Source organism: Macrotis lagotis, chromosome 8 (assembly GCF_037893015.1).
Source record: "Macrotis lagotis isolate mMagLag1 chromosome 8, bilby.v1.9.chrom.fasta, whole genome shotgun sequence".
NCBI classification, from domain to species: domain Eukaryota; kingdom Metazoa; phylum Chordata; class Mammalia; order Peramelemorphia; family Peramelidae; genus Macrotis; species Macrotis lagotis.
In genome coordinates this window covers 81207105-81233189 of record NC_133665.1, presented here as the reverse complement: position 1 = coordinate 81233189, position 26085 = coordinate 81207105, and the positions used below count along the sequence as shown (strand labels likewise).

At 33.2% G+C, this 26085-nt stretch overlaps 1 protein-coding gene across 5 annotated transcripts in view; it reads left to right on the top strand.

The window, feature by feature from the left end:
* The window catches only part of ZDHHC21 (zDHHC palmitoyltransferase 21), a 63540-nt gene that overhangs the window by 26137 nt on the left and 11318 nt on the right, over positions 1 to 26085 (top strand). For all 5 annotated transcript variants that reach the window (XM_074197533.1, XM_074197532.1, XM_074197529.1 and 2 more), the window contains one exon: positions 16055 to 16171. In XM_074197533.1, the coding sequence (XP_074053634.1) occupies positions 16055 to 16171 (117 nt within the window). The remainder of the gene's footprint in view (positions 1 to 16054; positions 16172 to 26085) is intronic.

The following is a 26085-nucleotide window of genomic DNA, read 5'->3' as shown; positions in this document are numbered from 1 at the left end:
ATTTTAGTATTCCAAATCTGTTCACTTCTCCAGTTTCTTTGGAAAAAGTGTCTAATTTTTGTTTCAATTTTTAAAATTCCTTTTTTCCCCCAATCTGTTCATTGAGTTTTACTTTCATATTGATAGCTATAAATTTTGACATGTATTCATTATTCATATCTTTTACTTATTTTGTTACTATTTTGGAATTTTTAAATTTTATGATCTCTTGAGATTTCACAGAATTCTGTGTTTTATCAATCATTGATTGGCTTTCTTTTGTCTAGTATTATTGTAGTCTAGCATTATTTGTTGAGAGCTTTGTAATTTCTTTGCAGATTTAATACTCAATTCCTTCTTTTTTCCTTCTTCTTAATATCTATCTTGAGCATTTTCCCACATTTTACCCTGCTTTTTACTTTCTGACTCTACATCCTTCATTGATGTATACATTCCCCCAAGGCTGAGGGATAATTTAGTGTTTACCTCTAGGTCTTTGGCCTGAGTATTCTGATGACATAAAACTAGTTCAACTGTGTTTCAGTTTTCTTTCCTTCAGGTTCAGTGTAGTTGTTTCTCTATGACATTTCTTACTTTGGGTCTCCTGTTTTCCTTTTGAACTGATCTTAATGAGTGTCTTTTATTTTTTTGAAAGAAAAGAGTATTCCAGAACCTTTGTATCCCTGATCCAGGGGCAGCCCCCAGCGGAAAACAACACATTTTCCTGTTGTCCTTCCTCCTAAACCTGGCTATCTCAGTGTCTGCTGATTGTTGCTGGGTGGTAGGTGAGGTTGGGTAGTTGGTTATGAATGAAGTATGCCAGCAAAGTCTCTGCAAAGAGGCCCTGCTAGGAGTGCAGTGACTAGTAGGTTAGGAATTTTGAATGAATGTTTTAAGGATTAATATTCTCTAGTATTAATTCATGAAGATTTTATCTGCTTGTATTCTTTTTTTGTCCTGTGCATTTAGCTGTACCTGCTATATACCTGGGGTAAAATTAGTGTTTTGGGGAAGTTTAAAAGTTACTGGGGTCCGGGGAAAATGACTTAAGTCCTTTATACTTTTACATATAAATATATATATATATGCATATGCATATTTATATATATACATGTATGTATGTATGTATCTATCTAAATGATGTAATATAAACTACTTAAAAACAGTGACTGTTTATTTTTTCTTTGTATCTCCAGAATACTTAGTAGAATGTAACTACATAGTAGATGCTTAATAAATATGTTGTTTGATGGATTGCTCAATTGGTAATAGAGTTGATTATGCAAATATTTGGAAAAGATGAAAGAGAAAGGTATAAGAGATTAGGAGAGACTTTCTAGATAGATAGTAGTAGAGGGGTGTTAGGTGAGGCTTCATCTGAGCCAGACCTTGAAGGATAGAGAGGATTTTAACAATTATATTGGTTGAATACTATTCCAAGTATAAATTTGGAGTAAATAGAGGTACTAAAGTAGGAAAATTCAACAAGATGACATGGATGGATGAGATTTAGTCTAGTTTAGATGTAATATAAGTATGTAAAGGCAAGTAAGTTCGGAAAGATAGATCAGGAATAGATTATTGAATTCCTTGAAAACTAGATTAAGTAGCTAGATTTTTTTTTTAATTTGCCAGGAAGGAAGTTTTGGAGCAGGATGTTCTACTTGCATCTCCTTATACTTTAACAAGATTATTCTAAGTCCTATGTGATAGCTCTGTAGGAAAGATGCAAGTAGAGACACTGGAAAAAAATTAAGTTTAAATAAGAGGGAATGAGAGCTTTGATGAGGATGACTGTAATTGGAAAGAGGAGAAGAGAGGATGCTATTGCAGAGTTAGATTTGGTATCACTTGTTAAATGATTAATATGAAGGAGAAGCTGGAGGTAAGAGGCAAAGTTGATCCCTAAGTTTATCTTGACGGGAAGTTTTGGAAAGGGAAATTCTTTTTGGGAAAAGATGAAGACATAAGCTCCTTATGAGTAAGGATGGCTTCATTCATTCATTGTCTTTGTATCCACAATAGGCCCGGTTTAGAGTAGGCACTTCAACATAGGCCCCTCATACTTTAGTCTTAATGTTTTTTAGCTGTACTCCATTTTCCTTGATGAATGCAAATTAACCTTTTATTACTATGTGCCAGGTCCTGTGCTGTCTTTTCCAAATATTTCATTTTATCTTGAAGTAGGTGCTAGAATTAACCCCGTTTTTACAGTTGAGGAAACTGAGGCAAAGAGGTTAAATGCCAAATTTAAATGACATTTATTAAGCAAGGAAGTCCTGATTCCAGGCTCACTACTTTCTCCACTGAGCCACCTAGCAGCTTTCAAGATGTCTTAAAGGAGACTGGAGGCTGTGAAATCAGAAACACATTGTTATTTAATTCAACTTATTTGTGTTTATTGAATACCATTAAAGTACTCTAGAACTTTGTTCAATCTAAAATGAATTCTTTTTACTATTAGTTTATCTAGGAAATACATTTAAACAAGTTTTTTTTTTTATTGGAGTGGTAGAGATCCTATTATCAGATAGTGGCAGCTATGTTACCCATTGATTAAAACCTCCAGAAACAGTCTAACAAAAATGTTTTCTTTCCATTATCCAATTTTGTTAATATTGTTATTTAGGTTTGTTTTGTTTAGTAACTCTTCATTCTGAACACTAAGTTTTCCTTCATCTCACTTTGAGCAGACGTGCAAGGCAAATACACATAAATTGAAATTTGCATGGAGCTAGCTTGCAGACTTAAATACATATCAGAATGCTCTTAGAATATATTGTTCTTTTTTGGTATAGCTCAATTAACAAGTGCTAAACACTTTATTTTTATTTTTTAAATTTATTCTTACAAATTTGTTATTTTGAAAGCACTGGTAAACTCTGCTCTTTGTAATCTAAAAGTTAATTTCATTTCAGTTCATTCACAAACCATAAAACCTTCAAATTTGGAAAACTGGGTTTCTCAATGACTTGTTCAATGCTCTTGGACAAGTCAAAAATATCACTGTGCTTTAGATTTAATATGAATATAATTATACTAACTTTCTTCTTTTCCTCAAATGGAGGTTGTGAGAATAAGATTATGGGACAGTTTCTCAGTTTCTGCTTGGCAAGTAAGTGATTCCTTAGTTACAACTTGGATATTTCTGAGTATTCAGGATTCCTTCAAGTCACTAGAGCTATCTATAAATTTACTACTTATAAGCATCTACATTATAACTAACAGTGTGGTAAATTATCTTTTTTTTTGTAATTTTTATGTATTATATAAACAGTAAAAGGATCTCGGATTTTTACCTTGTAGCTCAATCAGCCCTAATTTCTTTTTTAAGACTATATTGTGATTAAAGATCAATACCATAAAAGATACTAACCTTAAAATGTTTGTATTGTTCTTTTGTCTGCTTATTAAGTAGAATTGGTGACTGCTGAAAAGAATTAAATTCCTTACTTGACAAAGAAAGTCACATTTGATCATATTTCTAAATGGTTGTTCATATTGTCTTATATTTAAATGACTGAGGCTAACAATCATAGGATCATAGATTTAGAACAGTAAGAGACCTTGGATACCTCTGTTATAGAGAAATTTTGTCTGTTTGTTACAGACTGGTTTTTGTTTTTGTTTTATTTTTTGCCTTTGTATATATATATTAGAAAATTTCAGATAGGCATTATTGATAACATAGACAGGTTTTATAGAAAATACATTAGCTATTTTAAAGTATCAGACATTTTGTAAATATGATTTGTGATTTTTGTTTTATGGTTTACTAGATTTTTAGGCCAGCTTGCAAATTTGCACTCTAGTTTGTGGAAAACTTTCAGCAGTCTCTTAAAGTATGTTTTCTTTAAAAAAAAAACAAGTTATGTGGGGGTGGTAGGTCAAAACAATTTAGAAATCACTTGCATGCAGCATTCATATGATTGGCTTGTTCATTATAAATTATATAAATTATAAAGCAACTATTTTAAAAAATTTGTTGATATTTTTTCTAATATTGATCTGCTCATGTGGTTGATAGGTGTGTCTATTATCGCCTATAAGATCACACATTGAATATATTTCTTTTAATGATATTTTTAAATTTTTTTCCAATTACATGTAAAGATAGTTTTCAATGTTCATTTTTTGTAAGATTTTTGAGTTCCACATTTTTCTCCCTCTCTCCCTTCTCTCTCCCCATCCCTTGGCAGCTAGCAATCTGATAAAAGTTTTACATGGAATATAGGTTTCTAATTGTGTACTGGCTGATAGTTTTGTATTGTAGAATATTTTTCCCTACAGGGATTAATGAGAAATATTTTAGCTGTTTTATTGACTTGTGATAACCATATAGGTATTCATGTCCCAATCTACAGATTTGTTTTGACAATTAAGTGTGAAACTATATTCTTTGTAAGAGAGTTATACAGAGAACAAAGTATTCTTCTTATGACTAATCTGGATGATAGAATAGAAAAAATGGTAAAAACTCTTTAGGCTTCCTTTTCACAATCATATTTAGAATATTTAATATTAAATTGGAAAAAAAATTTAAATTGGCCATTTCTGATTGATTTATTTTTGTATATAGGACAGCTTACAGGCTAGCTAAATTTCCGATCCTCAATTTAGGTTTTTAGAATAAAAGATATAGTGCTGATATTCGGAAAAAAGGAAAATAAACATTGTTTGGGATCTCAGCCAACTCTTCTGCTAGGAAGATATTGACATTATTGTCCTCATTGGCTGATTCTAATAGCGTTGCTAGGGACTTGGTGTCAAATATAACTGGCTTACAAAGAAGAGAAGCAGCAAGAAGATTTGGTTATAATTAGCTTGGAATTTAGGCAAGTCTACAAAATTCATTTTATTCTTTTGATACAAATTATTCCTTAAAGTACATTCCAGAGACCCCCACATGCTTACCTTTTATATTTATTTCTTTTTGTTCAGGCCAGTTTTGACTTTAATCAGATTTTTGTTTACTTAGTATCAGTAAGGGCTTCTATTTATTATGATATGGAAAAATGGATGAAATTACTAAAATAAGTGTTTGACCATCTGGAATTTTAAGCATGTTGGCATATTAAGAATAGTTGTGAAATTATGACTTCATGCCATCAAATTTCTTTGTATTCTGTAGAATATATGTTTTAGGGAACCAGGAAATAAAGCATAACATTTTTTAATCTTGTTTTTTTTTAAATTTTTTTTTTATTTGTATATACTGAAATACTAATGTTTCTGGCCTTAATATTGCTTTTTCATTTTATTTTACATTTCAGCTTAAAAGTGTCAAATTATAAATGTGAAATATAGATAATTTGCTATATTAGTAGCAATCTGGGTTATGTGATTACAACTAGTAAGTGTCTGAGGCCTCATTTGAATTCAGGGTCCTCTTGACTCCAGGGCCAATGCTCTATCCACTATACTACCTTGCTACCCCTATAGTATTTTTCAAATGCTTCTCCCATATTCAGAGGGGTGGACATTACAAATAATTTTCCATTGGGGAAAAAAAACCCTGATAGGGGCAGCAACATGGCACAGTGGATGGAGCACTAGCTCTAAAGTCAGGAGGACTTGAGTTCAAATCTTACCTCAGACACTTAATAATTACCTAGCTGTAGGGGCAACTAAGTGGAGTAGTGGATAAAGCACTGGCCCTGGAGTCAGGAGTGCCTGGGTTCAAATCCGGTCTCAGACACTTAATAATTGCCTAGCTGTGTGGCCTTGGGCAAGCCACTTAACCCTGTTTGCCTTGCAAAAACCCTAAAAAAATAATTGCCTAGCTGTGTGACCTTGGACAAGTCACTTAACCCCATTGCCTTAAGCAAATAAAGAAAAAAAATAAAAACCCTTATATTTTATCTATCTTTGTATGCAGTACTTAGAGTAATATTTTTTAAGACATCCATATAATGAATATTTAATTTTTTAAATTAATCCATTTGTTCAAATTTTAATGTATCTTTATCATCAAAGATAAGAATTTCCTGTAGATTTATTATTTTTATTCCAGGACTCCTTTTTTCTTCTGTTTGTATGTGAATGTGTTTTAAGTGAATTATGTGACTCATAACACATTTCTATCAACAAATTCCCACCTCCCCTGTCCCTAATATTCCTGAACTTTTGTAAGTAATTTTTTTATTTGGAGGTATTTTCATGTTCATAATTCAGAAGATTTAAAACTGCAAGAAAAATAGATTAGATACCGTTTAGTCCATCCTCTCTTTTTTTAAAGTAAAAAATAGAGAATTTATTTCTCACAAAGAAAAATAGCATATTGTAGTGTGTGTTCAAACAATATCAGTTCTTCCTCTGAGTGGTTCATCAGTAGAATGACTATTTAAATTAATCAAGTGTCTGATCTTGAGTTTCTGGTAGATAAGGTTGACTGTGGAACTGAGGTGCCTGAGTCTTATAGTCTTGTGGGGTAGGATGGAGAGAGGCAGTGAGCTCTGCTTCGCAGGATTCAGGTGGCCTGACCCATTTCAACCTGCCCCAAGAGGTCAGTGGATCAGCCAGCTTTAAGGCTTTAAGTCTAAGTAGTAGTGGAGGTACCACCAAGTACCTTGTTCCTGGCTCTGCTCCCAGCTGCCTCTCTGTATCTGAGCAGTATGGTAGCCTATAATCACTGGCTCTGGTCCTTTCTGTCATAGAGACTGGGGCTTGGATGAGCTATTACTGACTTTATCAGAGAGATATAGTGGAGAAAGGAGCTAATGCAGGTAGGTCTCTTGGTGCCCTCATCCTTGAATTCCACACAATTGTGATGTTGGCATTGGCAAAGCTATTGCCTTCCTTTACAAAATGTCTGACCTCCCTACCATCTGCTAAGTAATAGAAATTATTGTATACTCATTGCTTCTGCTCTACCATTTTATTAACTAATGCTAATGAGAGGAAAGTAGCAATGACATTGTTCACTGTTGAGATTTCCCTCTTTCTACTTTCTCCTGTCAAACACACTGTTATTTCAAGATTTGGCATCTGTAAAGAATATAATCCAAGATTTTGGAAAGTGAAACATTAGCTTGTCAGAAGTATTGATGAGTCACTACATTGTCTCTTAGGAGTTCACGAATAATCAGAATACTGAACGTAAAGTCAGGAAGACCTGAGTTCACATTCAGAAACAGACATTTACTAGTGGTATGACCCTGAGCAAATCACTGAATCCTAAGTTTTATCATCTGTAAAATAAGCTGGAAAAATCACTCCAATATCTTTGTCACAAAAAGTTCCAACAGCACTCAAATGGGGTCATGGTCAAATAGGTCTGATAGGTCAAATAGGACTGAAACAACTCAACAACATAACTTGTTTGAAGCTTGTTAACTACATTTTAATTTAAGAATTAAAGAAAATTCAACCATGTGACTATTATGATATTGTGATTGGGATTGTTCAGCAACTTTTCCTTTTATTCTATTGTGATTGGGATTGTTCAGCAACTCTGTTTCTTTTATAATACTCCTTGTTTTAGTGAATACTAGGTAAAAGGAAAGGATTTTTCTTAATTCACGTAGTAGAAAAAAATTGCAGGAGATGGAAACTAAAAGTTGAATAGTATTTACTTTCTATTTACCAGAGCAAGAGTAATTTGTATCTGAATCTGATAATGATTATGTAGGACATTTAACTCAGTAAGTAGCTTGGTTTTATTTTAGATATAGAGATCTAAAGTATTTTGTTTTTATTTTTTAAAAAAGAGAAAAATGAAATAATTTCCAGGTAGCATTAAAGAATGTTAAAGAAAAATCTTACTTCTCTCTTGCTTCCTCAGTATGCTTATCAAAACATTGAGAAACATAGAAGAAAACTGCTTTGAATGGACCAGTTTCTGATGAACCCATAAAGTTAGGTTGTTAGTTTGTAGATAATTCTTGTAGAATAGTCTTTTCATACTAATTGTTTCTAAAATCATGGGTCTTAGAGGTGAAGGAGTCTTAGGGAATCTCCTTTTCCGACTCATTGTTTGTTCAAATCATGAAACAAATGAAATGTGTTAAACAACTTGCCCTAAGGTCTCACAAAGATGTCATCTCAAATGTAATTGGAAAAATAAAATAAAACATCAATTAAAAAAAAACACATCAGGATTCACAAATTTCCCCATGAGGCAAAAGTCTGTTTGGTTTTCAAAATAGTTGAAACTGAAATTTCAGGTGGCACAATGGATAGAATATTGAACCTAGAATCAGAAAGACCTGAGTTCAGAATCTGCCTTTTATATTTTTACCTGGGCAAATCAGTTAACCTCTCTCAATCTCACTTTGTTCAGTTGCAAAACAAGAATAGTATTAGCTATTAGGTACCAGAGTAATGAGAATCAAATGTCATAATATTTGTAAATCTTTTGACAAACCTTAAATTGACAAATACTAGTAATTATTATAAAAGAAATTTGTAGACATTTACTAATGTTAAGTGTACATTATTGACAAGAATGTAAATCATCAAGCTTTCTAAACCCTTGGAGGGTCAGCTTTACTGCTATTATTAGCCTGTCTGGGATGAAATCAAGAACAGAAAATTTAATTTTCTTTAAAAGAGGAGAGATGTTTTTTGGGAAAGGTTAGAAAGTGAATAAATGTGGTCAAAATAAAACCATTTGCTCCCTATAATATGATGGCAAATATCATAAAGTTAAAATTGTTCTTTTTTTTGACATACAGCAGTAAAAATGTTCTTCTCTCTGAGAATACTGCCTGGCAAAAAGTAGAGACTTAACTGGTTTGTTGGTTGGTTGAAGTCAGTTTTGGAATGAGGGTCTGGCAGTGGCTGAGGGGGTTTATCCCTCTAGGGGGTGCACTTTCACCAAAAGTCTACTTTTGGAGCTAAGGAGCTAGTGTACTGTCTGGTCTTCTTTTTGCCATTGTAGTCTAAGGACTTTAAAAACCAGTTTAGTGGCAGCATGAATTTTCTCCTGTTTGCCTATAGTAGTCAAAAAGGGATAAGCCGATTATCTTAAATCTAGCTTTTTTTTTTTTTAAACCCATCAGATGAAAGTTTTCTTTTGTTTTCAGGATATTTCTTTTCTTTTTCATGTAATTAACATAACAGCTTTATGAATTCTTTGTATCATGAGAAAGATGATTGATTTGATTTCATCATTTTAAATATATCTTGAATCATCATATATAAGTATTTTTCTTGAGTTTAGAATTTAAATATTGGCCCTTATATTAGTTATGTGAACAAATTTAAATAATTTTTCATGAAATTTATATAAATGAGTTTATAAATAAAGTTTTATATAAATTATAAATATTTGTTTTTAGTTCAAAATTAAGTTTTGGACCTTTAATTTAACTACATCATATTAATCTTTAGAATTTATAGAAAGAACTAAAAGCAAGAAATAAAAAAATATTTATACTATTGTATGTGCAGTATTGAAAGATTTTCAAAATGCTTCCATTGGGATATATGAAACTGAATCATATAAAATTACTCATTTTTATCTTCTTAAATTCCATGCTTTTGACTACAAAGGTGTGGTTGTTATTTGTTGGAAGAAATTAAAATGGGTTTACTGTCACCACTGTAGTCAGTAATTATGGTCTTTAATCTAACATACTTCTTAACCTAATGAGGAAAGAAAGTGTAGGGTAAATGCTTTGTGGTTTTTTCTATTTGAAATTCCTTTTATCATGGTATTTCTAAAATTTCAAAGTTTTCTTTATTGTAGATTCAGTCATAAAATTAAAACAGTATTTTCTTCAACAACATTCAGAGAAATGATCAATATTTTTTTAAATTAAAGATTTTATTTATTTTGAGTTTGTGATTTTTCCCCTAATCTTTACTTCCCCCCCCCCAGAAGGTAATTTGTCAGTCTTTACATTGTTTCCATGGTATACATTGATCCAAATTGAGTGTGATGAGAGAAAAATCATATCCTTAAGGAAGAAACATAAATTATAAGAAATAGCAAGATCAGACAATAAGATATCAGTTTCTTTCCCCCCTAAATTTAAAGTAATAGTCCTTGGTCTTTGTTCAAACTCCACAGTTCTTTCTCTGGATACAGATGGTATTCTGCATTGCAGATAGCCCTAAATTGTCCCTGATTTTTGCACTGATGGAATGAGCAAGTCCATCTAGGTTGATCATCACCCCCATGTTGCTGTTTGGGTGTACAGTGTTTTTCTGGTTCTGCTCATCTCACTCAGCATCAGTTCATGCAAATCCTTCCAGGCTTCCCTGAATTCCCATCCCTCCTGGATTCTAATAGAACAATAGTGTTCCATGACATACATATACCACATTTTGCTAAGCCATTCCCCAATTGAAGGACATTTACTTGATTTCCAATTCTTTGCCACCACAAACAGGGCTGCTATGAATATTTTTGTACAAGTGATGTTTTTACCCTTTTTTCATCTTCTCTTCAGGATACAGACCCAGTAGTGGTATTGCTGGGTCAAAGGGTATGCACATTTTTGTTGCCCTTTGGGCATAGTTCCAAATAGCTCTCCAGAAAGGTTGGATGAGTTCACAGCTCCACCAACAGTGTAATAGTGTCCCAGATTTCCCACAACCCTTCAAACAATGATCATTGCCCTTCCTGGTCATATTGGCCAGTCTGAGAGATGTGAAGTGGTACCTCAGAGATGCTTTAATTTTCAAGAAATGATCAATATTATTGTAACTTCCATAACTGTTGATGAGCTCTTTTGATGATTAGCTTTCATCAAGTAGTGTAAAGTAAAAAGTGTTCATAAGGAGAAAATAACTTGTGAGGGTCATTCCTATAATTTTAGAAAGAAGAGGTTTAAATCATTTACATATGTACAAAAATTAACAAAGTCTTGGAACCCTAGCATTCTAATATTTCTAGAATAAATGGACCAGATAGAAGGTTTAGTAGTCCTCTTAGGGCCCCTTCCCACTCTAACTCAATAATCCTATAATCTCTGAACCTATGTTTGCTGCCTTCTAATATGGAAAGGACAGCAGAAGTGATGGCAAAGAGAAGTGAATTGGCTTTAAAATTTGCTATGCTATTGCTATTAATTAGACTAGCTATTAGATTTGCCATAGACAGAATTTTAGTGTCATTCTCTTAGTTGATGTCATTGATGCTGACACAGGATCAGTAAAGTGATGAGCTCTCAGGTAGCCACTCTGGTGACCAAGGGTTAAGTTCATAATCTTGTGTGTTGTACTAGAGTTCCTGAAACTAGTCAGTCAGCAAGTTTTTTTCATCCATTACTTTGTTTCCAGCACTGTGCTAAGTACCAGGAATACAAAGAAAGGCAAATCACTGTCTTACCTTACAGGATATTACATTTTAATGGGTGAGGTATAGTTATTTATTGCATACATAAAAGATACATATAGAGTCAGTGGAAGGTGAGAGTGAGCAGGGATGGAAGTGAGGGAGAAGTGGGTGCCAAGAAAGAAAGAAAGAATTGTTGAAGGCAGGAAAATAAAATGAGACTTGAAGGAAGCCAGGGCAAAAAAGAGGCAAGAGAGATTTGGGATGCCAAATAAAGGAGGTCATGTTTGATCATGAAATTAATAGGGAAGATTTAAAATTTATTGAGAAGGTAGGGAGTAGGCCTTGATCAAGATTAGGTCAATAAACCTAAACTTTAGGAAGATCGTTTTGAAGTCTAGTGGAGGATGAATGAAGTGGGGAGCTTCCTGAGGTAGGGAGATCAACTGGAAAGGAATTCAAATAGTCAAGGCATGAGGTAATGAGAATATAGAAGGATAGAAGGGAGCATAAAAATAAGACTTTGTAAAGATAGAATTGGCAATATTTGTCATTGTACTGGATATGGTAAGGGTAGGGAGAAAGATTAAAAGTGAGGAGTCAAGGAAATATCTTTTAAGCCTGGGTGACTGAGAGGTTAGAAAGAGGGGAAGGTTTGATGATTTGTTTGAAGGTTTGGACATGATGATTTTTTAAGATGTCCATAGAACAACTAATATGAGATGTTCAAATAAATAAGAGTTGTGAGACTATATGTCAGAAGAGAGGTAGATTTGAAAATCATTTATATAGGGATGATAATTAAATCCATGGGAGCTGATAAAATTCCCCATCAAGTAAAATATTATAAAGGGAGAAGAGAAGATGACCCAGGCTTGAATCTCAAGGGATAGCATCATTAGTGAGTGTGACCTGATGAAAATCCAGAAAAAAAACTGAGAAAGAAGTCAGGTAGGAGAGTACTATGTTATGAAAATCTAGAGAGAAAAGAAAATAAAGAAGAAAAGGATGATTGACAGTGTCAGAAATCATAGAGAGTTCAAGAACGATGAAGATTGAGGAAATCTTATTATTTTTTCCAAAGCTTATTATATTTGTTAAATTAGATTTGGTAAACAAATAAACAAAAATACCATGTATCACTTAATCATAGGATTTAGAGCTAGAAGATGAGAGATCTTAAGGAGAAGTAGTTTTATGTAGTGGAAAGAACATTGAATCTGGAGTTGGAACAGGATCCTCCTCCACCTCCCACACTACTAGTCCCACATCTTCTACACTTAACTTCCTTGTCTTTTCAGTTGCTTCATTTAAAAATGTAAATAAATACTTATATGTGTACTGCTGCTCTCATAGGCTGGTGAGGATAGAACATGGTACCGTATATAAATGTAAAATGCATTTGTTATATAGTCTATAACCTGTATGTTAGATATTTTTGGAAACTGACCAATGGAGATTACATTTCTAGTTTTCAGTTACAAGGTAGTAAGTCAGAGCAAGGTATTCTGACTCCTAATGTATTATTTTGCATGCTGTTGTTGATTTTTGTGTTTACATAAATGCATTTTTCAATAATCATCCTATAAATCTCAGCTAGGATTAAAAACCCTCTTATGGACTTAATGGACGTATTGCCTTCTAAACTAGGACTTCAGTGATCATCTAGGAGTGAGGGACACATCTTTAGTGCTATTTGCCACTGCGGAAAATAAACATTAACTGAAGGAAGTAATTCAAAGTCTAGCAACTTTAAGCCTAGGTTTCAAGATGAAACTAAGTCTTTGGTAGCAATATGATAAAATTTGAGGCCTACTTGAATATACTCATTTTCTTTTCTTATCATTTCTGATAGAATTATTTTAATAAGCATGACATAGCACCACTAGTGAACATAACATTTCAAGATATAATAGTCATGGCCAATGTGATATACTTTCTATATATTTTATAATGTTATATATATATATATATACATAAATATATACATACATGTATATATAATATAAAGAATATAAAAGTTGATTGTATTATAAATTATTATATTAGTGTATTATGTTTATATTATTAATTATATTATCAGTATTTACAATATAGATATCTAAAGTTTAGCATTGTTATTTCTATGAAGGTTTAGAAAACTACAATCTAATCTTAGGCTACTCTATCAAATATTATTATTTTAGTAATTATGTAGTTACTAATAATTGTAAATGTTAATTCCATATTGATGATATTGAGTGGTTCAGAATACTCCTCTCTCAGTCTGACAAACCAACTCTTAAACAAGGCCTGCTTAGTCCATGTAGGCATAGATAGTGTCATCTATCTCTTGAAGTGTAGGGCTACTATGAAACTCCAATTTGGAATTATAATGGTGAACAATGGAAATGCTTCTGTCTCTTTCATCCTTCTAGTTTCTTGTAATAATGGTAAATGAAATATTGCTTGTTTCTTACTTTCCTTAAATCATGCTTCTTTGACCTGTTTCCCATTCTTTCTTCCTTGAGCCAGGGTAAGGTAGGCCTGACTTCATTATTAGTAAAATATAGAATGTATTATTAAAAGTTAACTTTTATATTAACTATATATTAGACTCTATGCTAAGTGCTTTATAAACACATTTAATCCTAACAGCAACTCTTACAAGGAGGAAACCAAGGCAATCAGAGTGTTAGGGACATGTCCAGAGTGAGGCAGCCAGTATCTGGGGTCAAATCTCAATTTGGATTTTACTGACTCCAGATCCAGTGATCTGTTCACTGTTACCACTAAAAGAATGGATAGTGAACATCTGAAGGAGGAGATACCACAAAGACCCATTAGAAATAGGTTGTGCCAGACCAGATTCTCCTCCCCCTCCCCTTCCCTCCTCCTCCCTCTCCCATCCCCCTCCTCCTCCTCCTTCTTTCTTCTTCTTTTTCCTTCTTTTTGGATAAGTTTATTAGATTAGAAAGTTGAGCAGAATACACTTTCTTTTTTTTCCACTTTATTTATTTTGAATTTTTCAATTTTCCCCTAATCTTGCTTCCCTCCCCCCACCCCCTCAGAAGGCAATCTGTTAGTCTTTACATTGTTTCCACTGTATACATTGATCTAAGTTGAATGTGATGAGAGAGAAATCATATCCTTAAGGAAGAAAAATAAAGTATAAGAGATAGCAAAATTTTATAATAAGGTAAGTTTTTTTTAATTAAAGGTAATAGTCTTTAGTCTTTGTTCAAACTCCACAATTCTTTCTCTGGATACAGATGACATTCTCCATTGCAGATACCCCAAAATTGTACCTGATTGTTTCACTGCTGGAGTGAGCAAGTCCATTAAGGTTGATCCCCCATATTGTTGTTAGGGTGTACAATGTTCTGATTCAAACACAATACTCTTGACATGGTTTATCTAGATGGAGAGATAGAGATTAGATGATGTTAGAGTTATTAGACTTGACAATAGCTGGACTCTAAAATAGCGATTTATAACATGATGTCAGTCTGGAAGAGGAAGTCTCTAATGTATAGTCCTATGGATTTGTACTTTGCCTTGTACCATTTAGCATTTTTATGTCTTGGATGTCATGTTTTTATTTTCAGAGAAATGATAGGTAACAACCTGGATGACAGATTCAGGATCTAAAAGGATCTTAACAGGAATAAGGTCAGATCTAATACAGTAAAATTTAATGGAAATAGTTATAAAATCTTGGGTTAAAATATTAAAAACTTCACAGATACTGGATAGGAGAAATGCATGACTTTTCAGTAGTTCATTTGAAGAGTTGCAAATTCAATATGATTCAGCAGTGATGTGGAAGCCTCAAAAGCTGCATTAAGTAGAGAATAGTGTGCAGTAATAGTTTACTGTTCTTTGCCTTGTAGAGACATTGGCTAAAGAGTTCTATTTAGTCTTGAGGACCACATTTTGAGAAGGATTTCGTTAAACTAGCGAGCATCCAGAGGAAGCATCCAGAATGATGAAGGTCCTTGAGATTATGCCAAATGAGAATCAGTTGAAGAAACTAGTGATATTTAATCTGGAGAAAGAAGACATAGGGTAGAGAGGTAGAATGGGATAATGGTATTTAAGTGATTATCATATGGAAGAGGAATAAGACTTGCAGAACTAGGCACATATGGTAGAAATTGCAAAGAGGCAATTTAGACTTAAATAAGGAAAAACTTTCTAATCACTGTGAAAAGCCTTATGAACAGAACATTGACTTCCAGTTGCTGATTTTTTTTTTGACTATAGCAATTCATGAAAAAGTTCTCTAAACTATAGTTAAATTGCTGTCTGCTATTTTAGAGGGCTTGCCTAGACAAGTGACATCAAAAATCTTTTCAGGTATTAAGGACTGAAGAATACCCTTGGTAACTTGTTGCTAATAGGTTCAGTATGAATCTTTATCCAAAATAAATGACAATGAAGTAAAGAATTATACATTTAGAGCTAGAGGGAACTGACATGTCTTCTAGTCTAATCCCTTGTTTTATAAATAAGGAAACTGAGGCTCAGAAAGATTTTTTTGTCCAAAATCATGAGTGTGAGTTTGAGGTCAAGGTACAGTTTTGTTCATAGAATCTAGTGATCATTCCACTACATTATACTGGATAACTCTCAGGTTTCAGTTTTGAATTTTAAATTTTGGCACAGTAACATTGGAAAATCATAACTTTTGTCTGCCACGTAGTATATAATTTTTATGTTACTATAATAGTCTAATACAAAAAATAAAATATTGCTTTAAAAGTCAGTAAAAATGCTATGATTCAGCTATTGAACTTTAGTGTACTTTTCTGTGATTTTTTTAGATTACTTTTTTTTTTAAAGTTTTTTTCCCTCTTCTATTCTTTTCAGGATCTCTTTTTAGTTAGACATGAACTGGCCATAATGAGATTAGCTGCTTTCATGGGAATAACTATGTTAGTTGGAATAACTGGACTCTTTTATACACAACTAATTGGCATCATCACTGTAAGTATGACAAATGTTTTTGTTTTTGAAAAATGTTTTTCCAAGTAAAATAACTGTTAATGTTAATGAATGAAAAGCTTTATGTAACTTAAATTTAAAAAATTGACTTAAGTTTTCTTTATTAAATATAAATGTGCTAAATTATGTTCCTATGGATAGATTTTCTTGGAAAAAAATTTGGTGATAAAACATCTTAGTAAATAATAAAATATTATTGACTCAATTGGTTTGATAACCTATTTGGTTATTTATCTTCATGATAATTTATTTCATTTAAGCATGAACAATTAAAGTATGAATATGGTGGATGGTTAAATTCAGAGTTTTTAACTATCACTCTAATACTTTATAAAGAGTATATTTTTTCTTTGTGATTTTTTCCCCAAGATAACCAATTTTTATTTGTTTGCTTTTTTTCTGTATAGCATGTTTTCCAAAATGCACTCTCCTTTTATTCAGCAGTAATTTTAAAGTCCTTCTATATAAAAACAGTATGTTGGATACTAGAGGTGATCAGAGATTGACACTCATGGAGCTTACAATAGGGAAAATATGAGCAAATACATAATTCTGTGCAATAACTATACCATGGCTTAGAAAATAAAAGGATAAGATAGATTCAAAACCTCTCACCTAAGCTTTAGTTCAGGGTCATGATTGTCTATTGGAAATTAAAAGCTGTAGTCCCAGAGACATCTCAAACTTAAAACTTTTCTTCTTAAAAAATTACCTCCAGACTTGTCTGTTTCTGTCAAAGGCATCATCATTTAGTCTCCCAGGTTAATGACCTCTCATGCTCTCCCTATATCCACTCAGTTCCCTAATATTGCCATTTCTGTTTCTGCATCATTTCTTGGTTCCCATTTAGTCTTTCTACTTACCTACTTATCACCTTAGTTATCACCTTCATATCACCTCAGCTTTATTAAAACATCTTCCTATTTGATCTGTCTAAAGTCTTTTACCATTCCATTTTATCTTGGGACAGCTAGGTGGCGCAGTGTATAGAGCGCTGGCCTTGGAGTCAGGCGTACCTGAGTTCAAATCCAGACCTCAGACACTTAATAATTACCTAGCTGTGTGGCCTTAGGCAAGCCACTTAACCCCATTTGCCTTGCAAAAACTTTAAAAAAAAAAGAAAGAAAAAGAATTTCCTTAAGTATGGATCTGACCATTTGACTCTTGCCTTAAGGATGTTCCTGTTGCTTCTAAGGTAGAATATAAATTCCTTTGTTTAGTTTTTTTTAATTCCCTTCCTAATCTGAACTCTAGCTTTCCTATTTTTCTAGTCTCTTTGGACATTACTTACCTTCCTGTATTCTGTGATTCGGCCAAAATGTTCTTCTCTTTGTTTGCTTTGTCTATATGATAGCCTTGTCTATATGCCTTTGCTTTGGCAGTTCTGCATACTTGGAAGGCACTTCCTTCTTTCCCTCTCCTCTTCATAGAATCTCTTTCTGACTTTTAAGAAGTGGAAGCACAATATTCTTCATGAAGCTTTCTACTATTTGCTTAAAAAACTGAAATAAGTGGATATGATGGAACTGTACTAGGGCTGAGAAATCTCTAGGTCTTATGGCAGGAGCCTCTGGGTAGCACTATATAAGTAATAGATGGGTAGGGAGATTAGTAGGGAGGAAGGAGATGAAGGTGTTATTGATAGAAGAAATTGAATGAGCTAGTACTCAGAGATTTGATTTAGCAGGTCAGAAGATATTTTTAGGAGACTGACTTGAACAAAAATGTAAAATCCTGGAGTAAGGAGATGAAAAAGCTTTAAAAGGAAATCTAGGGGTGGCTAGGTGGTGCAGTGGATAAAGCACCGGCCCTGGAGTCAGGAGTACCTGGGTTCAAATCCGGTCTTAGACATTTAATAATTACCTAGCTGTGTGGCCTTGGGCAAGCCACTTAACCCCAATGCCTAGCAAAAACCTTAAAAAAAAAAGGAAATCTAAATATGTATATTGGAAATAATGAACTATAACAACAGTAATCATTTTGTGTCTCAAGCTGTAGAATATAGAATCTAAATGTTTTACCTGGAAAGACTAGTTTTAAAAGATGAGTAATTATTGTTCACAGAACAAGGGTTTAAAATTCAAATTCCTACATGATTTGTAGTAAATTTACATTTAAAATCTCACTTTTGACAATTACTGTGCGATTTAAGGCAAGGTATTTAACTGTGTCTCAGATAATTTCTTAAAACTTTTCTCCTTAATCTTCATGATTGGAATTCCCACACCAGGAATTTCTAGACAAAACCCAAAAGTCCTTCAGGTATTCTTATACTTTTAAGTAGCTTAAGTACAAAACTACCTTACATGCTTTAGTGATGAACAGTAATAAAAAGAGTGTGTACTTGAGAGCTAAGAGTCATGGTTTCAAGTTCTAGCTTTGATACTGGCTATGCAAGTCATTTAATCTAAGACTTAGTTTACCTAATTTAAAACGTGAATGATACTTGTATTACCCATCTTTCCTGGGTTGTGACCCATACGGTGCCACATCATTTACTTAATAAATAAATGAAGATATGAAAGGCTGCTCTTTAAAGTCAATTTCTTACTTTCATTATTAATAACTAACTAAGGCAAATCAGAGTTCTCTCATATTATAAAAGCAGGAAAATACTATTTCCCTTTCATTAGAAGAAAGTAACAGGGTAATCATTTTGGCAGTGATCCTTTGATCACCAGCAAAAACAGATTATCTGTGACCCAGACAAAATAATTAAAAATTACTCAAACTTTAAAATAACAGATTTACTAATCTCCTTTTCAAAGTTAAAAAAGGTCTCTCTCCACATAATACTCCACATAATGCTGCCAGATGTTTCATTTTATCTGCATAGACTAATCTAAACCCTAGTTTTAAAGGATTACCTCTGATTATTTTAAAGTTTAAATACTAAACAAGATTCAGGCTTCATACATTCTTATTAAAGCTTAGTAATTTTTTACACATTTTCAAAGTCAAATTATGAAAAGCATATTTATGTTGAAAACAGTTTATATGTACACAAGAAGCACAGTATTATGTCTTACAAATATATTTATACTCTTTGTTAGTGACATTTATTTCTTCTTTGCTATTCTAGTTACCTTTGATTTTATCTAGACTTAGGATCATAGATTTAGAGCTATACCAATTTTCTTATTCTGTTTAGCTGTTTAGTAGTTTTGATAATGTTTCATGACTTTCTCACTATAAGTGGAAACTGACAGTGATGTTCTCGAAGTGATTAACTCAAGCTTTTTTTAAAAAAATAAATCCCAGTCTATAGAGTTGCATGGTCATAATATCGATACTGGTGAATATTAATTCTGAAAATGTAGGATGGATTTGTTTTTTTTTTTTATCAGTTACTGAGGTAGGGAAGGATCAGTATAAAAACTTGGGAGTTTTGGGAGTCAACAGTTGAGCAGTCTGATGATGATCTCTGACATTGAAAACTTGTGTAGCAGGATTCTACTTTCGACAGCTATCTCATTTCTTTGTAGGAATTTAGTTTTCCGTATAAAATAAAGTATATGCTGTAAGATGATTTGATGTTGTCTTTTATCTACTTTTTTTTTTGTTTTTTTGCAAGGCAGTGGGGGTTAAGTGATTTGTCCAGTGTCACACAGCTAGGTAATTATTAAGTGACTGAGGTCATAGTTGAACTTAGGGCCTCCTGACTCCAGGGCTGGTGTTCTTTTCACTGTACCACCTAGCTGCCCCCTACTTAATACTTTTTTGCAGTAATAAAAAAGTAGAAAAGATCTTTGTGACCACTTTGTCAAAATTGAAATTTTCAAAGGTGGATAAATTTTTAGCATTTTAATTTTATCTCACTTGCATAGACTCACTTTTAGATTATTAAAGATGGTTTTATTTTTAATTCTCTTTCACTTGAGAATTGTCAGTTTCTCTTTAGTGAAACAGTAGTTGGTACTTAAGGAGCTCAGTAAATATTTTCTTTTTCTATTTTTTTTTTGAATTTTAAATCCCCCCCATCTCGCTTTCCTCCCCCCCTTCCCCCACAGAAGGCAGTCTGATAGTTTTTACATTGTTTCCATGCTATACCTTGATCAAAATTAAATGTGTTGAGAGAGAAATCATATCCTTAAGGAAAATCATTAAATATTTTGTTTTTTTTCCAGATGAAGCTTTCATTTTAGTTTCAAATTTAATTATTTTTCCCCAGTCTCATTTCCCCTCTGCCCAGAAGGCAGTCTTTTAGTCTTTACATTGTTTCCATGCTTTACATTGATCTAAGTTGAATGTGTTGGGAGAAAAATCATATCCTTAAGAAAAATAATAAAATATAAGAGATAGCAAAATTACCCAATAAGATTACAGTTTTTTTTTTTTAAAATTAGAGGTAATAGTCTTTGGTCTTTATTTAAACTCCACAATTCTTTCTCTGGATTCAGATGGTATCCTCCATCACAGATACCCCAAAATTGTCCCTGATTGTTGCACTGATGGAAAGAGCAAGTCTGTTAAAATCAGTAATTATTTTCTTTCTTTTTTTGACATTTTTTTAAAGAAAGATTTTATTTATTTTGAGTTTTACAATTTCCTCCCCCATTCTTGCTTCCCTCCCCCCACCCCCCACAGAAGGCATTCTGTTAGTGTTTACATTGGTTCCATGTTATACATTGATCTCAGTTGAATGTGATGACAGAGAAATCATAACTTTCAGGAAGAAAAATAAAGTATGAGATACTAAAATTACATAATAATAATAATATAATGCTTTTTTTTTCTAATTTGACGGTAATGAATATAAGTTTTTTATGATTTACCCATATTTCTGAATTACTCTCTGAACTTTATAGGGGGTACATTCCTTTCCTCAACACCCCCTGATTTCCATTTTTCCTTTATGTGTGGTTTGCCCTTGTTTGAATATGAGCCTCTTGAGGACATGAAGAACCTTGATTGCTTGTATTGTATACTTAGCATTTTGCCCAGTTCCTGGCTTGTGTCCATGCTTAAGTAATAAACAAGTTATTGTGTGACTTGGAGACAAGTGATAAAGAACAGCATACATTTCTGAGGTAACTGGTGAAATCTGTTTGTCTTCCCTCCATATCTTCACACCATTTCATGCATTGTTTGTGATTTGTCTGCTTTATTAGCACCATCTATACTGAAGCATTTCCAGCAGGTATTTCTGATTTGTTCCCATGTATCTAGGCTTGTCTGGTTACTGGAACATAAAGAAACACTACTTGCTCCACAGTCCTCTTTGCCAAGTTGCTTATCACAGTGATTTTTGATTAGCTTTGCAGCCTGCAAACCTGTGCCCAACCCATTTATTTATTTATTAGATTACTTGGATCATTTATGTCATACCAACCAAGGTTCTCATCCAATTGGTCATGTTACCAGTGCTTAATTGGCCAACATTTCAGGGTTTTTGCTGGGTACTTGCAGCTCTTGTGCAGGCTCAAACAACACAGAATCCCAGTGTCTCAGGGGACATTATCTGGCTTGTCATCCCTTTATTGTATTGCCTCCCACCTCACTTGCTGCCTGAATTAGGCTTTGAAGGGGTTGTTGGTGTTGTTCTTGTCACTGTCATCATCATCATTGTTTTCCTTTCCCTTCTCTGGTCTCCTATTGTTGAAATTTCTAATGAGCCAAAAGTTGAGACAGGTTAAAGAAAAGCCACTCTACCTAGTGATGCCTAGGTTGAATGAATGGTTTTGGGATAATAAAGAATTGTTATAATCTACATAGCAATTTTCACAATTTACAGGAGAGTAAACTGAGGACCTTGCTGCTCATTTACACTATCTTACACAGGCAGGCTGTTTGCGAGCTTTGTTTGGCACATATGATCCAATGCATGTTATAAGCCAAGCATATTTATATTTCTGAGAGCTGTTCTATATCTTTGCTGATGCTTCAGGAATAGCTGCATTATTCTTATATCATCAGTTTTCCCAAGTATACCAGTTCCTTCTACTTAACCTATTTGAATCTCCCCAACCTCTTCAATGCAATTAAAAGTTTATTCATTATATTAAATGATTATTTAGTAAGTAACAGTACCAGGCAGTGTTCTGGGCCCTGCCAGAAACACAACCAAGAATAAATCAGGTCCTGCCTTCAAGGAACTTTACCCTCCAAGGAGGAGGGAAACTAATACAATATAGATACAAAGTAATTTGGGAGGAGAGGAAGAAGTAAGGGAGAGCTACAAATACTGGAATAGTAAAGACCTCTTGAAGGAAATAACCTTGGAGCTGACCTCAGGGCCTCCAAGAAACTCCATGGAAAGAGCAAGCACTATGGGAATGGAAGGAACTAGTCTGCTATGTTCAGGGAAGAGTAAATAGGATAATTTGATTCGAATGTAGACTATGGGGGAAAAAGATATTCCCTTGTCCCCAGTCCCTTCTCAAGATAACTCTCAGTTATCTCTTCATTACCAAAGTAGAAGTCTATACCAAATGGCTTTATTTTGCAATTTGTGAGCACTTTCTGTCCACGTGGTATAAAGATGAGAGTAATATAGAGTGTGATGGAAGGATTTTAGAAGACTTGGGTTTGAGAAGCTGTGGGACCTTGGGCAGAATTTTTCCTCTGAATTCATTTCAATTTCTTAATCTGAAAAAACCCAGAAACTTTATTAAAAATTAAAATTTCATCTCAGTTTCTTAATTTTTAAAATAAAGGGATTAGATCATGTGATTTCTAAGGTCTTTGACAGCTCTTCACATTCTTTGCTTCAACCCAAGTTCAAATTTTCATTACAGACAGTCATGTGCTCGTCTTGGACTTGGTATTCCATCCCCCCCCCCCCCCCCCACCCAGAATACTTGCTTACTTGCTTTCCTCACCTACATGTCTTGGAACCATTACTTACCTTCAGTGACAAGCTCAAGTGCCACATCTTACCAAGTGCTATTCCTCCAGTTGCCTTGTGTATATTTTATATTTGCTTCTCTAGGTAGCTGTTATATTGACCCCCCCCCCCATGGAATGTAAAATCTGTGTGGATAGAGTCTGTTTAATTTTTATTTCCTATATCAAGTTTCTTGTTTAGTACCTAGTACTTAACACACTTCTTATATATTTATTAAATGGAGTTGAATCTCTAAATATCAGTATATCTGTAAAATAGAGATAATAAACTTGTAATACTTACCTTACAGACTGTTTTGAGAAATGAGCTTTTATACATTGAAGTGCTGAAAGCTTTATTTATTAATGATCACCAAATTTCCAAATGTGATTCTTTTTTTCTTACTCCTTATCCTCATTGACAGTTGGTTCAGTATTTGACATTTCTGACCACTGTCTTATTTTTAAGACCACTGTACTTCTTCTACTTCTCAAATGTGAGCCACTTCTGATTGTTCCCCAGCTTCTCATATCATTGCTCCTGTTTTCCTCATTGAGTCTTCTTATCCTTTAATTTTAGATATTGCCCATAAGCTTTACCCTCTTCCCTCTTTTCTTCTCTATTTAAATTCCCTACTTTCAATAATATATCCACTCCCAGAGTTGTGTATATCAACTGATTGGTTAACTCTCAAGACTTTACTCTTAACTACACTCTTTAATCTATAAACATACAATTGGAACTGCCTCTGTATATCATTAAACAGCCTATCTTCAAAGAACCAATCATCTTCTTTCTTCCCCCAAAGTAACTTCTCCTCCTGTGAGTCACATCTTTCTAAACACTTCATGGTCATTGTTAACTTTCTCCCCTCCCCCATATTTGGTCAGTCATTAAGTCCTACCTAATATGTTACCTAAATGTCTCTCTCTGTTTGCTTTCCTTGAATTAAAATAGTGCTAACTCTTATTTAATTGCGCCTATGCAAACCTCAGCTACTTGTATTATCAGGCTCCAACTAGGATGGATGTTCACCTGTTGGTTTAATTGTATGCAAGTACAATAATATTTTGATTATCTGTAACATTCAAGGAGTATATAGAGTTCATATAGTCCGATTTCCCAGATAACTGATGGTATCTCATTAGAGCTTTTGTTTTTATTATTTGGGATGAAAATCTTTATTAAAATTTATACATTTATCTACCTTTTATTATAGAGTGCATTAAATATAACTGAATATTTTCATAAATACTCAAGGTATTCATTATGAATGTTTTGCATTATTACATAATTACAATAGATTGTGAACTCCTTGAGTTCAGGGACTATCTTTTACTTCTTTTTGCGTCCCCAGCACTTAGCACAAAGCCTAGCCCATAGTAGATGCTCAGTAAATATTTAATGAGTTTACTTACTGACTGTTCTTGCACTGCTGCACTTTTTAAATTTCTTTTGTCTTTTAAAACTTTTCATTCTTCTCTCATGGACTCAGCAACTATCAGTTGCCTTTTGTTAACATATCTGCCTTTGTCAACCTCATTTCTCATATCTAAATTGCTTTTCTTAATCTTTTTTATATTTAGATCCTGACAACCAAGTTTATTAGAATTGCACATAGAATGTGTGGTAACATACTTCTGATGTCTAAATATTTTATTAGTAGGACACATGGATTATGTGGTGGTACATGTGAGCCTAAGGTTATTATATTTGTTGCTTCCTTTTACTTACAGATTTTGTCAGTGTTAGCATAGTTTAGGTTTGTCATATTCTAAATAGGTAAGAGTTTACTAGTTACTATACTTGGGAAGAATTGACATCAATTTGAGTTACAGACTTAGGAGTCTCATCCTGTAATGTGGTAACAGACATCACAATACTCTCAAACTCAATTAATTAGTTTGTTGATGATTATCAGAGTTTATTTATTACCTAAGTTCCTGAATGTGGTCACATGGCAGTTACATATTTCAACTAGAACAGCTATTTTCAATCTTTTTGGTCTCAGGATTGTTTGACTCTTTAAAAAATTATTGAGAATCTCAAAGGCCTTCACTGTATTAAGAATTAAAACTGATGAACTTTAAAAATCATTCATCTAAACAGCAAATCCTTTACTCATTAATATTTTATGAAAAATAATTATTTTTATAATTGAGATTGGTATTGTTTTATACTTTTTTCAACTATATTTAAATGTTTGCTTTAATAAATGACAACTAGATTCCTTTCTGCTTCCGAATCCAATTTGTTGTATTATGTTATTTTAGTTGAAGTAAATAAAAAAATCAGCCTCACATAGAGTAGTTGGAGTAGTTACATAACTTCACATAGAGTAGTTACATCCAAATAGTTGGATAAAGGAGGAATATTTTAATATTCAAATAATGTATTAATAGTATTATGAAAATAATTTTGATTTCAAATATTCCACTAAAGAATTTAATCTTGGGGTCCTCCAGACATCTTGCATACTAAACTTTGAGGACCACTGAACTAGACTTTTTTTTTTGCTTGTTTAAAAAAGCTTAAGTTGTATTGGGGAGTTGTTAAAGCTTATTCTTTTTACAACATAAGCAGCTGATTGAATTAAATTGCTAATCAGGATTCTTCTTTCCAAAAATTTCCCATTATATTATTTTCAGTATTACAATTTTATCAGTCTCCTTTGACATGGAAAGGCATAGAATTAAAAAAAAAACAACAAAAAAAGCAACCAAACTTTATTTCTAGCTACAGGCTTTAACATTCGTTTTCCTTTCCTAAATGTTTTCTTTGAGCTTATTAACATTTTATCCTTTGATTTCAGAATTTGGCATCTGATTCCCTCCCCATTTTACTGATAAGGAAATTTTAGACTATGAACTCTTTGAGGGCAGGGATGCCTTTCTTTATTTTTAGCACAGTGCAGACCCAAAGAATACACTTGGTAATGCTTAGTTACTGACAGAGGTTCATAGAGGTCAGTGATTTATCTCTGTCTCAGTGATAGTGGCAAGGCTGAGTCCTAGAAGGAAGATCTTTCTTTATCACTACACTGATTAAGCACTGGATGGGGTGTGGAAAA